Source organism: Pinus tabuliformis, chromosome 7 (genome assembly GCF_031772625.1).
Source record: "Pinus tabuliformis cultivar Carrire ecotype Pingquan chromosome 7, CPIR1, whole genome shotgun sequence".
NCBI classification, from domain to species: domain Eukaryota; kingdom Viridiplantae; phylum Streptophyta; class Pinopsida; order Pinales; family Pinaceae; genus Pinus; species Pinus tabuliformis.
In genome coordinates this window covers 436475312-436490680 of record NC_142293.1, presented here as the reverse complement: position 1 = coordinate 436490680, position 15369 = coordinate 436475312, and the positions used below count along the sequence as shown (strand labels likewise).

The window sequence follows — 15369 nt, the reverse complement described above, 5'->3', positions numbered from 1 at the left end:
CTCTGGCAGACACGGTAAGTCTCTTTCACGAAGATTTCGAATGGGACCAAACTCTTGACTATGAACACATCCCTTTTCGCTGCCGTAAGTGCCATGCGCATGGGCACCTGTTCAGGGATTGCCCTCTTAATCAGCAATCCAAAGCCTTTCCCTCTGAAACCCTGACTGATTCAGAAGGCTTCACCATAATCCCCAACCGCCGCAGGCATACCAAGAAAAATCAGGCAGCCCCTGAAATCTCTACCAGATTAGACTCTCGGAACAAGTTTTCGCCTCTAGCCAACCAAGAACCTCCCAGTGGGGAGCCTTTGGACTCTGTCTCTCAGCCCTCTTCATCCCTTAATCCCCAAACCCACAAGCATTCAGTTAATCTCAGCTCTTTCCAATCTCCCCTCTCACCTTCTGAAGACATTCCAAAGGCAGCTTCAGATCCCAGTGACCCATCCGCTGGCAAAGGGAAATCAATATTAGATCCTAAGCAACCAGCCTCCGACATGGATATGGATGCAGCATTAGCGCTAAGCTTACAGAACACCACAGAGGAAGATGAACAAAATACTCCTAGCAACATGGAACAAGATCCAGAGAACATTATCCTAGAAGGAATAGACATCTTAAAACTTGAAACTACCTGCAAGCAAAAGGAATACAATACTATTCCTCCCTGGCAAATAGATCGGCTGGAAGGAGTCCTAGCCAAGGTACAGCACAATAAACATCTAGGCATACAAGGAGGAAGTCCATGGGATATAAAAAAGAATCTCAAAGAAACCAAGAAGAGGGGACGCAAAACTGATCTGCAGAGGACCATTGCAGTGGGGGAACTGCTTATGGAATCAGGGAGATTCCCTAAGCTGACCAAGTACTACAAACCTACAACCCAATTACCATGAAGCTTATCTCCTGGAATGTGAGAGGACTCAACAACCCCTCAAAAATTAGGATGATCAAGAACTTGATTCAACAAGAAAAACCTTCTATAGTTTTTCTTCAAGAAACCAAAAGCAGCACAATTGCCATGGACAAAGCACGAAACAAGATTTGGGCTGGTAGCAGCTCAATGTCAGTAGACGCTTCAGGGGCTTCGGGTGGATTAGCCATTCTATGGAATCCACAGATCCTCAATCTTTACGACTTCCATGCAACCCATTTCCTCATTCAAGCCTCCTTTCATCTCATAGGAACAAATATCCACGGGCACCTTTCCAATGTATACTTTCCGCAAAGCATTCAGCAGAAATTAGATCTGTTAAACACGATCTCCAGTTTAAATGAGCACAGACAGTTCCCGCTCTGGATTAGTGGAGGAGATTTCAACATCATTCAGTCACTGGAGGAGAAGACAGGGGGAAGAACAAGATTAGAAAATGATAGCAAAGGACTCAGAGATTTTATACAGGACAACCACTTAATGGATACTCCAACCACCAATGGGATTTTTACATGGACTAACAAGCGCAACGGCGCCAATCATATTGCCTCTAGGCTGGACAGGTTCCTCCTCTCAGACAATGCAATCCATCTAGGAGGAGACTTCAATGCATCAATTTTGCCCCACGGAGGTTCGGACCACTGGCCCATCGTGCTTCAATGGTCTAGGCCCGGCACAAGATGCAATAGGCCTTTCCGCTTTGAAGCATTTTGGCTTACAAACACAAAGTTCAGGCAGATAGTAGAAGAGGCATGGAAGTCCTACAGGCCACCAGAAGGAGCCAAAATGTTTCAATTCCAGCAAAAATTGAAAAACCTAAAGCAAGTACTCAAGAATTGGAACAAAACACAATTTGGCAACATTCAGGAGAATCGGCAAAGGTTGGAAAAGCAAATGGAAGCACTACAGCAAGACATCATCAAAGAAGGCCGAACGGAGGAACAGTCCCAACAAGAGCAAATCCTCTGGCATCGATTAGAAGAACGGAGAAAGCAAGAAGAAATACTCTGGCGACAGAAATCTCGAATCAGCTGGCTAAAAGAGGGAGAAAAGAACACAAAATTTTTTCACAGAACAGCTATCCAAAGGCGCATGCATAACAACATCACCTTCATCAACAACCAACAAGGAGAGCGAGTCGAAGCCCACGAAGACATGGAAAAGGAATTAACAAATTATTTTCAAGACATCCTTAAAGAGCCAGAAGGAAACAGGGACGCAGAAATTAGAGCCATCACTCAGCATATTCCTAGAATAATAACTGATGAGCACAACAACAAATTGCTTCAGCCCACATCCCTAAAAGAAATTGAAGAAGCGATGAACCAGCTCAAGGATGGCAAAGCCCCTGGGCCAGATGGTTTCACCGCCAATTTCTACCATGAATTCTGGGAGTTAATCAAAGAAGAGGTCTGGGAACTGGTGGAAGAATCAAGAAGCATGCATTGGATTCTTCCAGCCCTCAATACTACCTTTATCGCACTAGTTCCCAAATGTGCTGAACCAAGCAAGCCTGAAAGCTATAGACCCATCGCTTTATGCAACGTCATATACAAGCTTATCTCCAAGGTCATCGCAAATCGGCTCAAACCACTTCTACCCTTACTCATTTCGCCGGAACAAACAGGTTATGTTGAAGGGCGGCAGATCATGGATGGCATCGTCTTATCAAATGAGGTGATTCATTCACTCAAGATTCTAAAAAAGCCAGGTATGCTTCTAAAACTAGATTTATCCAAAGCATTTGACAAGCTCAGTTGGAACTATATACAAAAAATGCTTATAGCTTTTGGCTTCAGTCACACTTGGACAAGATGGATCACCAATTTGATCTCCTCTCCAAGCTTTTCTGTTCTGTTAAATGGTTCTCCTTCTCATCCTTTTCGGCCTTCTAGAGGCATAAGACAAGGGGACCCCTTGTCGCCTTTCCTCTTTGTTCTTATGGCAGAAGGGCTAGGTAGATTGCTAAAGGCAGCCGTCTCATCTCAAATGCTCAAAGGCATCTCTGTTCATGGCCTTCCACCCCAATCCCACCAACAATTTGTCGACGATACCATGCTATTTGGCCACCCATCCTCGCAAGAAGCCTCTGTCTTTAAATCCTTGCTCTCTATTTTTTCCAAAGCCTCAGGTACCTCCATCAATGCGTCGAAATCTCAGCTCTATTTCTTTAATACCCCCCACTCAAAGGAACATAGCCCGAATATTGCAATTCACTATTTCCAAGCTTCCGTCGACCTACTTAGGGGCTCCCCTGGCTGCTGCAGCTATCAAGCATTCCTCCTGGCAGACTCTTCTAGATAAGCTTGAATCCAAACTCTCCCTTTGGACTTTCCGAGCTCTCAATATTGCCAGCAGGCTTGTCCTGATCAAATCGGTCCTTCAAGCCATGCCATTGTACCTCTTTTCACTGTTGGCTGCCCCTAAATGGGTTCTCAAATCTATTCGCAATCTGCAGCGTAACTTCCTCTGGGGGTCTTCGGGCCTGAACAGAAAATGGGCGCTTGTAAATTGGCAAGATGTCTGCAAACCCAAGTCTGATGGGGGCCTGGGCCTACGAGACCCTATACAGAGCAACAATAATATGGGAGCTCGAATGTGGTGGAATTGGATCACTAAGCCCAACGCACCATGGGCCAAACTATGGCAAGCCAAATATGCACCCGGCAGTCAATGGAATGATTTAATCCGAATCAACTCCACTACTCAGGGATCACCTATATGGAACGCAGCCAAACCTCACAGCAAATTCATTCAAGAACATAGTTTCTGGGAGATACACTCAGGTACTACAGCAAGATTTTGGGAGGACTCGTGGCAGCAGCTCCCCAGGCTCGCCACAGTTTTTCACAAGCCTCTCTGGCAAGAGCAGATGCAGCAAGCACACCTTACTCATGTCAATCAATTTTGGCAACCTTCAGCAAGCACCGACTTCAGAACCTGGCAGAAGGCCAGTCTCTGGCAGCGCGATTGGCTAGGTGAATCATATGAGGACATAGATCAAGAATTATCATTCAGAAGAATTCGATACTCCACTCTACAGGATCGCCTCAGATGGGGCCATAAGCCTAAAGGTACATTCACCACCAAAGAAGCCCACCAGCTCAGATACACTGGAAATCAGCTCAACAAGGACCAAATCTGGGAAAAGATTTGGCAACCAGGAATTTGGCCCAAAATCTCCACTTTCTTATGGCTGCTCAGCAAAAGAAGAATACTCACATGGGACAACCTGGTAAAGCGCGGATTCGTAGGGCCATCAAGATGCCCGAATTGTAACATTCACTCTGAGACAATCGGACATCTCATGGAAACCTGTCCGCTAGCTGAGCAAATATGGAGGAAAGTTGAAAGCTGTAACATTAGATTAGAAGCCAGGACAGAAGACATAACCGAGAACTTAAGGAATTGGGTCAAATCCCCCTTCAAGAGTCAGCTTCTCAACTCTCTGTGGAGCCTCTTACCAGGATTCATATACTGGACTCTTTGGAAGGAAAGAAACCATAGAATTTTCAACAATTCTTCCCGGTCCATTGAAGCCTTATGGCTAATCCTAAACAAACAACTGCAAGAAACTCTTGCCCTCAAATCCTGGTCAGATGCAGATATGCCAGAATCCCCATTGGAATGCAGGATTCTGAAGGCATGGAACATAAACCTCTCAGCAATACGGAAAGAAAGCACCCGATCCTCTAACAGCAGCGCCTCTCCTTCCAGCTGGTCCCCTCCAGCTTATGCTACCTACAAGTTAAACTTTGATGGGGCAGCCAAAGGTAATCCGGGGCTCGCGGGTTATGGAGGACTTTTCCGAAATCACTCAGGGGAAATAATGCAGATTTTCTATGGCTCGCTGGGCAAAGACACCAATAATGTAGCTGAATTAGAAGGATTATGGAGGGGCTTATGCCTTGCAGAACAGAATAACTACTTCCCTTTAGAAGTAGAGGGAGACTCCTTAATCCTTATCAATGCTGCCCAAAGAATTCAGGCAGGTACGCCAGCGGTCAAGGTCGCCACGAGCTGGAGATTACTAAGCAGGCTGGAATCTCTGGAGGAAAAGCTACAAACTCCCCAAAGTTTAACCTTCAAGCACGTAAGAAGAACAGCGAACAAGGTGGCTGATAGATTAGCCAACCAAGGTGCATCCCAGTGCATTCTTTACTTTGCAGGATCACTGGATACCTCAGAAGATGACAAGCTTAACAATGACTGCATCTCTCTGGCGCAGAAGGATTTCACCATCCCGGATGCGGGTGCATTGGAGACGTGGTAATGGCATGAGCCATCACGTGGGCAGGTGGCAGGCCTACGACGTCAGGTGGTACCACGCGCAGCGGGATATTAATCCGCTTGAAAGCAGACGGACGAAGGCATTAAGGCCTGTCTTCTCGGCTTGAGGGAGGAGGATGGTGTTCGATGCAGCAGAGTGTTTAAAGCAGAGAGGGCTCGATTTGCAGAGGGATATGAGCGATCATTGTGGTGAGGCCCTGCTCCGCTCAGACGGAAATGGGAGTAAGGATTTGAGGTGCGTTCCGCCGGTTTCTGGGCCTGGAAGGAGCACCACCTGCAACAGTGCGGTGATTGTGTTGGTTTCGTAGCGGTAAGAGCTCAGGGTGCTTGTGTTGGTTTTCATAGAGGGAGAAGTTCAGCAATGCCAAGGGAAAGGCCGCAGATGGGCAGCCGACGAGGGGGAACCAGAGGAAGGGCCCTCCCGCAGCAGCATGATTACAATTCGCCCTCCTCCTCCATCGAAGTAACGTCGCTGCCTCAGAGATTCCAGGGCAGCAATGAGGAAGAGGGTGGGCATGATGGCAGAAGCCCAAATTCTGAAGAAGGACAGATGGAGCTCCCAATGCTTAGGTATCGGTTCCCCTGCCCTCAAGTTAATTCTACACTGGTTGTTTCTATAATGATTGAGCCTGGCGTTACACAGAACATGGAGGCAGAGCCTTTGCCGGATGGGCAGCGCTCCAACAGAGAGGATTCACCTATTGCGTGCCTTCCGGTTGAGGCTGGAACTGGTTGGTTGGCCCCTGGACGTGAACTTGGACCGGATCTAGCGCGTCCAGCTTCAAATTGCGACCCGGCTGCCGGCCCTTCAACGCTTGCTGGTCCAAGCAGGCCAGCACAAGAAGGCAGCCCTGACGCGGTCATCCAGCTCTCAGACTCCGAGGATTCTCTCCATTTCGGGTGCCGAATTGAAGAGGCGCCCCAGACCACTGATGATGAATGAACTCGCTCCCGGTAATCTCTGCTATTTTTCTTGGGATTTCAATGTATAACTCTGCCAAGCGGCGGCTCTATCTCTGTCAATGTGTCGGCTGTAATGGTTCAGGTGTCGGATGTAATTGTTCATGTGTCGGATGTAATGGTCCAGGTGTTTGTTTGTCTTTGTCCGGGTCAGTCCATGGCCCTGGAGTCTATTCAGTTATCATCTGTTATGTAAATGTGTCGGCAGTGGTCAAGCAACAAATTCCAATTTTGAATCTTCTCAATTTTGGAACTGAAAGCAGGGCAAGGCAAGGGCTGATAGGAAAAACTTCTTAGCCCTACCCAATGTACTCTATTTTGTATCTCTGTTTTGTATGATAATAGAATTAGTCGCATTCAGAAAAAAAAAAAAAAAAAAGTCCTTGACCAAACTATTATATTATAATATTTAGCAGTATACCCACATAATTTGTTTTAAATGAACTATTCGAGTTGTATGTGAAGTGGTGACATTTCACAAACATTTTGGGCTAAGGTATATGTGTAGTTGTGATGATGCATGAGTACCATGAGGGGATTACCAAGTCTTATTGATATAGGTCCTTTTATCCAAATTATTGGAACAAGGAATTTGGCAAAATACCCATGTCATTTGTTGAAATCTTATCCATAGAGTTAGGTAATAGATGCACAAGTGAGATGGGGGTATCAAACTCAAGGCCAACTCCATCTAGGCATGAGTCCCTAACCAATATATTAGACACATGCCATTCATAAAAATTAACCCACAAATAATAATACTTGTTACAAATACATTAAATAGTTATAAATATGACCCCTAAAGAAAAATATGAAAACCAACATTAAACAAGGAATCCTCATCATCCTTTAAAAAATCAATCCATAAAGTTGTAGGAATTGTAGAATTGCAAGAGCACAAAAAAAAGGATCAAACTCCATGTAAATATAGATTCTTAAAAACAATATATAATCGTTATATTTTCTTAACAAAAATATATAATCATTTAAGGTGTCAACGAAATAGAACCATATTTGTCATTTATGCATGTAATTGTTGAGTTTTCAGTGCTTACACATGTGTGTGTGTCAATTTGATGCGTAATGTGTTTTTAAGGAAATTCACTTTTTTGGGTGGGGGTAAGGGGGGCGGAATGGAGGGGCTATTTAGGGAGGACATGTACTCGAGATTAATACACTCAATATTCAATGCCTTGATAAGATTTAAAAATAAAGTGCATAAATTACATTTTAGCACTTTTTTAATTAATTGTCTACCTATTAACACTTTTAAATTGAAGTAAAATTATTATTGTGATTTTTCATTATGGAGGAGATTTATGGATATAACCTTTTAAATTTAACTTAGGATATATACTTCAAATCTTATCATTATTCGTGATAAATGGATGGTAAAATTATATAAGGCACAAAGTAACTAAACAATAATCACCATAATATTTTTGGATTATGTGATGGATTGAATTAACCCTTATATAGTGAATCCATTCAATAAGAGATTAATTTCAAGAAGATGGGACATTTAGTTTGGTAAGGGAGCTCAACTCTCACTACTTGTAGCTATGGGTTCTCAACCGAAATCCAAGTCTAAGGAATTTAAAAAGGTAATGACATCATTTGTAGAAATTCAATTCATGGAGTTAAAAAAATGTAAGGAAACTATGGGTTGGTACCCAAGAAAAAATGCATGTGGATATCACTAAATAACAAAATGCTAGACCAGGTACTCAACAAGGTATTGATGTTGTTGGTGGAAATTCAACCCATAAAGTTGTATGTAGAGTTATAGTAGAAGCATGAGCACCACAAAGAGGGAATGGAACTAAAAGCCATTTATTTTCCACTATGGATCCTAAACGAAAATGCTAAATTGACATATATATCAAGGTATCCATGTCACTCAGCCAAATTCAACCCATGGAGTTGTATATGGAATTTTAGTGATGCATAGACACCAAAAGGGGATTGGAATCCAACAATTTACTTTGGATATGGGTTATTAACCATTGTGACATTCAACAAGGTACCCATATCATTTATACAATTTCAACCATTGTTGTTGTATGTGGAGTTGTAGGCATGCATAAGTGCCATGGGGTTGATCAAACTCAAAACTAGTTGCCTATGGCTATAAGTCCTTGACCAAACTATTATACTATAATATTTAGTAGTATACACACATCATTTGTTTTAAATAAACTCTTCGAGTTGTCTGTGAAGTGGTGACATTTCACAAACATTTTGGGCTAAGGTATATGTGTAGTTGTGATGATGCATGAGTACCATGAGGGGATTACCGAGTCTTATTGATATAGTTCCTTTTAGCCAAATTATTGGAACAAGGAATTTGGCAAAATACCCATGTCATTTCTTGAGATTTTCCCCATAGAGTTAAGTCATAGATGCACAAGTGCGATGGAGGTATCAAACTCAAGGTCAACTCCATCTATGTATGAGTCCTTAATCAATATATTAAACACATGGCGTTCATAAAAATGAACCTACAAATAACAATACTTGTTATCAACTCACTAAATAATTATACATATGACCCTTAAAGTAAAGCAAAGTGTGAAAACCAACATCCAACCAAAAATCCTTATCATTCTTAAGAAACTTACAAGCAATGCAAGAGTACAAAAATAAAAAAATAGACTCCATATAAATATAAATTCTTAACAAAAATATATAATCTTTATATTTAAAGAAATACTCATGGCAATTATAAAATTTAAAATTTAGTAATACATAATTTCATAAATAACTTAACTATTTATAAAAGAAAAATTCATCTCAAAAAATATTCTCTCCACGTATCTGGATATAAATATAAACATTAATCTAACTTGTGTATGATTCTTTTTTATTAGAAAATATCAAAACGGAAAAACATATAGGAAACCTTAACATTGATAGAAACGATGTGAGATTGTTTTAATTTTATTTTATTTGCTTTATGAGCAGTAGGCCAACGTTTATTACCAATAGGCTTAATTTAAACGAATGAGTATTTATCTATCTATAGTTTCACACACTTGTCATTAACTTAATAGGGTACACATCATTTTTAGATCTATTCGCTAACCATTTGCAAAGCTTTCGATTTCTGGAAGGAGACGATGGAAAGAGACTATGGAAGCAAGAGGTATAGGTAGAGGCGGTGGGCGAAGATTTTCCCAACCAGAAAGTGGTGGTGGGCCGAGAGTTTCCAGTGGGGAAAGTATTTTGGCGATTAAAGATGAAGAAAAAGTAAAATTCAATTCCAGCAAATTCTCCCCACTTATGAAAATTGCAGAATTGGAAAATACAATTAACAACCTTCAGCAACCTGCAACTGAAGGTGTCCAACAAGAAGCAGATATAATTAAGCACTAAAAGTGCAAGATAACAGAAGTTGCTCTTAAAAAACAGAATGAAATGCTGGAGAAGGAGTTAGACAGTACCAAGTGTTTGTTGGAAAAACAAAATCAGAGAGCTGAAAAATCTATGGCTGAAAATGTTAGACTTAACAAAGAAGTTGAGGATTCCCGCATAAAGTTTGGAAAGCTGCAGGAAGTCCATGACAAAATATTGCATGAAAAGAAGGAACAGAAGATGGGGTTCGAATCACTACACGCTGATTTACAAAATCAACTTTCATTACTTGTTGCCGCAAAAAAATTTATGGAAGAAGAAAAAAGCTCCATACAAAGTGAAGTTTCATCACTTGCTGCTGCAAAAATGTCTCTGGAAAAGGAAAGGAATTCCTTACAATGTGAAGTTTCGTCGATTGCAAAATTGTCTCTCGAAAAAGAAATGGATTCTTTACAAAGTGAAGTTTCATCACTTTTTGCTGCAAAAATGTCTCTAGAAACGGAAAAGAACTCCTTACAAAGTGAAATGCATAGAGAGTTGGAAACAGCTCTAGATTCTTCCAGGGCTGTGGAAGCGAAGAAAGAGGCAAACACGCGCCTCCAGCAGAAAAACAATTGTTTGAAGAAAATGGGCATCTTCAAGAGAGAATAAGCGAATAAGAGATGTAGAGAACGTCAAAAACTGCCAAATGCAAATGGTGGCGTGAGTGACAGTAAATTACCATCAAATGTGGCGAGTGAAGGTAAAACGCAACCAAATTCGACTTGTGAACGACGAGCATGTAAGCAGCTGGCTGCAAAGCAAAGGGTTTAAATTATTTCGTAATTATTTTATAAATATTATATATTTCCTATCTCCTATCTATATTTATAAATATTATATATTTCATATCTTTTATGTATAGGGATGGTAATAAATTTTTAATTGATTTATGTATAAATAATAATTTTACTGTTTAATTGTTTAAGGGTTATGACCTGGAATAAATGGTGATAGGGTGCATTATTAAGTTATTTTGTGATGTGAAGTTTACTCGTTTGACATTCTGGGAAAAAATTAGCCATATTAATGGTTAGTGTGGTCAAGTTGTGTAGATTTTGACAATTTAGATGCCCTTGGATCAAGCTTTTTAAAAGCACATATTAAACTTGATGTAATATTTGTAAAACTCAAACATCTTAACCCATACTTTGTTGTAATTTAGTTTATACACAAAAGAAAAATATAAATATATTTAATGTCTTTTGAAAGCTATGATGATAATTAATCAGAAAAAAATAAGTTTATATTGATTTTAAAATTAGATGACTATTAATACAGTGATATAAATATTAATACACTTGATCACATTAAATGAATGAACTCTTATCATAGTGTCTTTATGATCTTCATGTATTCATGGTTATATAAAAAATGTAGTCCAATAATGTCAACAATGTAAATATTTTTTTTTAATCATTTGTTATGTAATTATCTTTTACATAAAAGAAAAAAACTATCCCTTTGACAAGTCTATTTAGATGGTTCCCTTCCTCAATAACTTTGAAATGTAAAAATTTGACAAATATAAAGGAATGGGTGACCCAAGAGAATATATCAACGAATTATCTATTTCCTATCTAGAGGTATAATACAATGACATTCATTTGATCAATTTATTCCCTCGATCTTTAGGAGGACAAGAAATTGAATTGTTTTCCCACCTTCTGCATGGAACCAAAACATTTCTAGAACTTGTAGAAAAATTTATGAGTCATTTTTCATACAAAATTAAACATAATATTTCCATGTCTGATCTTTGTAATAATATAAAAAATAATGGAGAAACTATTACTGCCTTCCTCCAGAGATCGAGAAATGTGGCTAACAAATTCCCATATGCTATTCCAAAAAAATAATTAGCACATTTGTAAAAAAATTAAACCAAGAAATGACATTTCATTTACATGTATAATGTAATAATAATTATAATGAAATCATTAAAAACGTATATGATAGAGAAGGCTCTTATTACTAAGGGCCTAGTTAAAATTTCTAAATAAAACAAATACCAACCATTGACAAATAATGAAAAATCATATAATTTGGATAAGAATAAAAATGTAGTTAATAATGGAGTTTTAGATTGTAAGTCTATGTAAAACATCCAAGCTCCATCACAAGGACAAACTCATCAAAATTCTAACACCTCAAGATCAAATCCCTAATTTAAATATCTTTAAAGAGCAAATCCCTTGATCATAGGGAGAAGAATGATTCACGAAAGGGAAAGAGTTATAATGTAATCATTTTTTCCTTTTATTTCATTACATGACAAGTTGAAGAAGTTGAATGCCATATAAATACCATTTACATTCCTCATAGAAACAATTATTGTGTAGTTATTATTAGAGGAGAAAATGTAACCCCCCATGGGGCATCCTCCTCTGCCAAGTACTGTCAAATAATTAACTTAAAGAAGAAGCCCAAACAAATATCCATTGTAGAACTTCTTCATATATCTCTCAAACACAAGAAATATTGGATCAATCTTTACACGGATCTTCTATTTCCACAAATATTGACATTAATAAATTCCAAGCTATGTTAGGACATCCTTCTTCGTCAATTTACCATTGTTCTATGCTATTACAAATTCTTTAGCCCAATTCTTATCTTTCATTAACAATATTTCAAAATAACTTAATCATCCACTGATCAATAGTAATTGTAGATAGAATGATAAATACAATGAGCAATAAGAGAAAAATAAGAGACACCAAGATTGGTCAAAGACAAGGGAAAAACCCACAAGGAGGAAAACCCTTTCCAATTCTTCTTCTTCTCATTAGACTGGCATAAAAATGTTCAACAAAGAGAGAGTATAATATTCTAATTATTCAATCACAAGACTATCCAACAAAACCAACTAAATAATATCTAAAATATGAGCCCAACAATAATAATGATTAGAGTTAAAATTCCAAGTCTGTGATCAACTGTTAGGATCTACAATCAACTGTCAACAAAAACCCTAGGTCCCGGTCGCATGGAGTTAGCAATCATGTGTGTGAGTGAAGTGCTATAGCGCAGTGAGCACCCATTATGATTGTGGCTAAAACTAAAATTCTCCTATTCTAATGCTACGGCCATAGACAAAAACCTTAATTCACACATGCGAGTTCAGACCCTACAATTTCTGACCTAGACTTATTCATTTTCACCAAACCAACTTCAGAACTGTGTGATCCAAACCAAGGAAGAGAGAAGAATAATATTCTTGAAATGATCACCAAATGAGGGTCACTTGACTCGTATTTATAGGCTTCCAAGGTGTACAATTTCTCTTTTGGGTCGACCTAAGCTTTTGTACACATGTGGGTTTCCATATTAAAATTATATTTTTCCTCAAACATATTAAATTCTACCAAGGGCTAGGAGGGAATTTGTTTGTGAGCTTCCAAATTAACACTCTCTCTCAACTAGGGAGAAAATATAGACTGCAACATGTGTCCCATCTCAAATATCTTGTCATCATGAAATCAACTGTCATCACTGCTCATATTTTCTCCGTTCAATACTCTCGAATCTAAAATAATATGAATTTGACATCATAGGGGTGATGAGCCCTAGTATTTCACCAATAATGTTGCAACTCCCAAACCTACCAACTCTAATTATCAATATGTGGTTCTTACAAACTTAAGAGGGGTTGGTATTGTATGTGTAATAAATACCTTTTTCTTCCTAGTTCGACACCCTTTGATGTAGCTGAAGGAAGGAAATGTAAAAAATTCAAATGAGAAAATATCTAAGTAAGTTTTAAATAATAAGTTTAAAAAGTTAATAGAAATAAGCAAACATATTTTACTTTTGCTGCGAAGAAAATGACAAAAAAGAAATCTATTCAATTTGCAAAAATATAAAGCACGATGACAACGAAAAAAATCTAATCTATATTATTGGAAAGAATACGGAATTAAAGGAGATCTATGCTCTTTTGTAGGAAATGAAAGTCCCATATTACTATTGGGGGAAGGAAATCACACTTTGCTTGAAGTAAACTGCAGAAAAGAAATTTAGACTAATTGTAGAAATCGACATTCAAGAAACAAGCAATTTAAAAGCTAAATGGAGACCTGAACAAGCCTCTAGTAAACCAAATGGTTCTCAGAGCATTCATATGTTATAAATGTACTTCTACCATGAATTTGGAGTGAATATGGGCAAGGAACATCTCAAAAACAAACTGCTAAATGATTTCTACAAGATGTATGTTTCTCGAGTTAACTTGCCAAATTACTAAGAAAATCAAATGAAAATGATATGGGGTGATTTGTTTTACTAGGTAGGATGTTCTAAGACTCCAATAAAAGTGTAATCGCTCAAAAATACCCTTGTTAACATCTGTTAAGATTTACCAGAAAATTACAGACTTTTGTAAAAACTAGAATTTCCAAAATGAGTGAGCTACTTAACCTACCAAATGCCTAACTTGATCAAGTGAAAATTATATGGGGTAATTATTTTTATTAAGTAGTATTCCTTTAGGAATCAATCAAAGTGGAATAAAATCAAAAGAGCTTGATTAATATGTGTTAAAATTGAGTAGAATATTATTACCCAAAACTAAAAAGTTCAGAGCAACTAACTAGTAAGTTGATCTAAGTACCCAAGTGCCTAAGCTAATCAAGTGCAAATGTTGTGGGGTAAATTTTGTTATTAAATTGGATTTTTTTAAGCTTAGTAAAAGTGGAATAAAATTGAAAAAATCTCATTAATAGGTGCTATAATTTAGCGGAAAATTTCTACTATTTTGCTACAGGATAATTCCAAAATTCCAAAATTGTGACTTAATAAACAAATCCAATCAATGATGAATATGAATTTGCAAAGATATCCTAAGGAGGCATTATACTTGAAACTATATGTTATGAAACTAGCTCACAAAAAGATAGAAAAGATAGATCAACGCCTTAGAATTTAGCCTTTTCGAGGGGGCAACCTCCTTTACATTACACAAATGAATGATTCTTTGATGATTCAAATGACAAAACCTCCTTTTTATATATAGGAGTCTAAGGAGTCACAATATAACCTAGCTAACCTAACAATAATAATATAAAGGCACAAAAATAACAACAGAGGGATTCTATGGGGCACAATAATAACAATATGGGGACAATAGGGGCACAACAATATTAATAAGGGATGTAACTATAATAGTAATGGGGTAATAACTAGTATTATAGGGACCTAACATGCCCCTCTCCTTCAAAAAAGTGTTGTCCTTAACACTTGACTAATTCTGGATGCTTTTGTATAAAATTTTCATCCTCCCATGTGGAATCTTCAGTAGATAAGTTCTTCCACTTGATGAGATACTCTGAAATTGATTGATTTCGTAGCTGTCAAGTTCTTGTTTCTGTGACTGCTTCTGGTTCCAATATAATTTTTCCTTACTCGTCAAGTTCTAGAAATATTGTTTGAACTGGGAGCATGTCGCCTATAACCTTCTTTAAACATGAAACATGGAAAACTGGGTGCATTCGAGAAGCTACAGGAAGCTCCAATTTGTATGCCATAGTACCAATCTTTTGCAACACCTTGTACGAGCCATAATACTTTGGTGATAATTTATTATCCTTCTTAGCTTGCTTGAGGGACATTTGTTTATATGGTTGTAGCCGTAGGAATACCCAATCACCTACATCAAAATTTCTTTCACTGCGATGTTGATCTGCCTGTTGTTTCATTTTATTTTGTGCCAACACGAGGTTATCCTTTAAGAGTTGGGGGACTTGTTGTTGATTCTTGATGTGATGTTCCACTGCTTGAACCTTAGAATTTTCTCT

At 38.3% G+C, this 15369-nt stretch overlaps 1 protein-coding gene across 1 annotated transcript; it reads left to right on the top strand.

Moving 5' to 3' along the window:
- The first annotated feature begins 1018 nt into the window (after positions 1 to 1018).
- Positions 1019 to 5204, top strand: LOC149247833 (uncharacterized). The gene is made up of 2 exons (XM_089445928.1): positions 1019 to 2642; positions 3178 to 5204. The coding sequence occupies exons 1-2, from the start codon at positions 1019 to 1021 to the stop codon at positions 5202 to 5204; spliced, it is 3651 nt and encodes a 1216-aa protein (XP_089302054.1).
- Positions 5205 to 15369: the final 10165 nt, after the last annotated feature.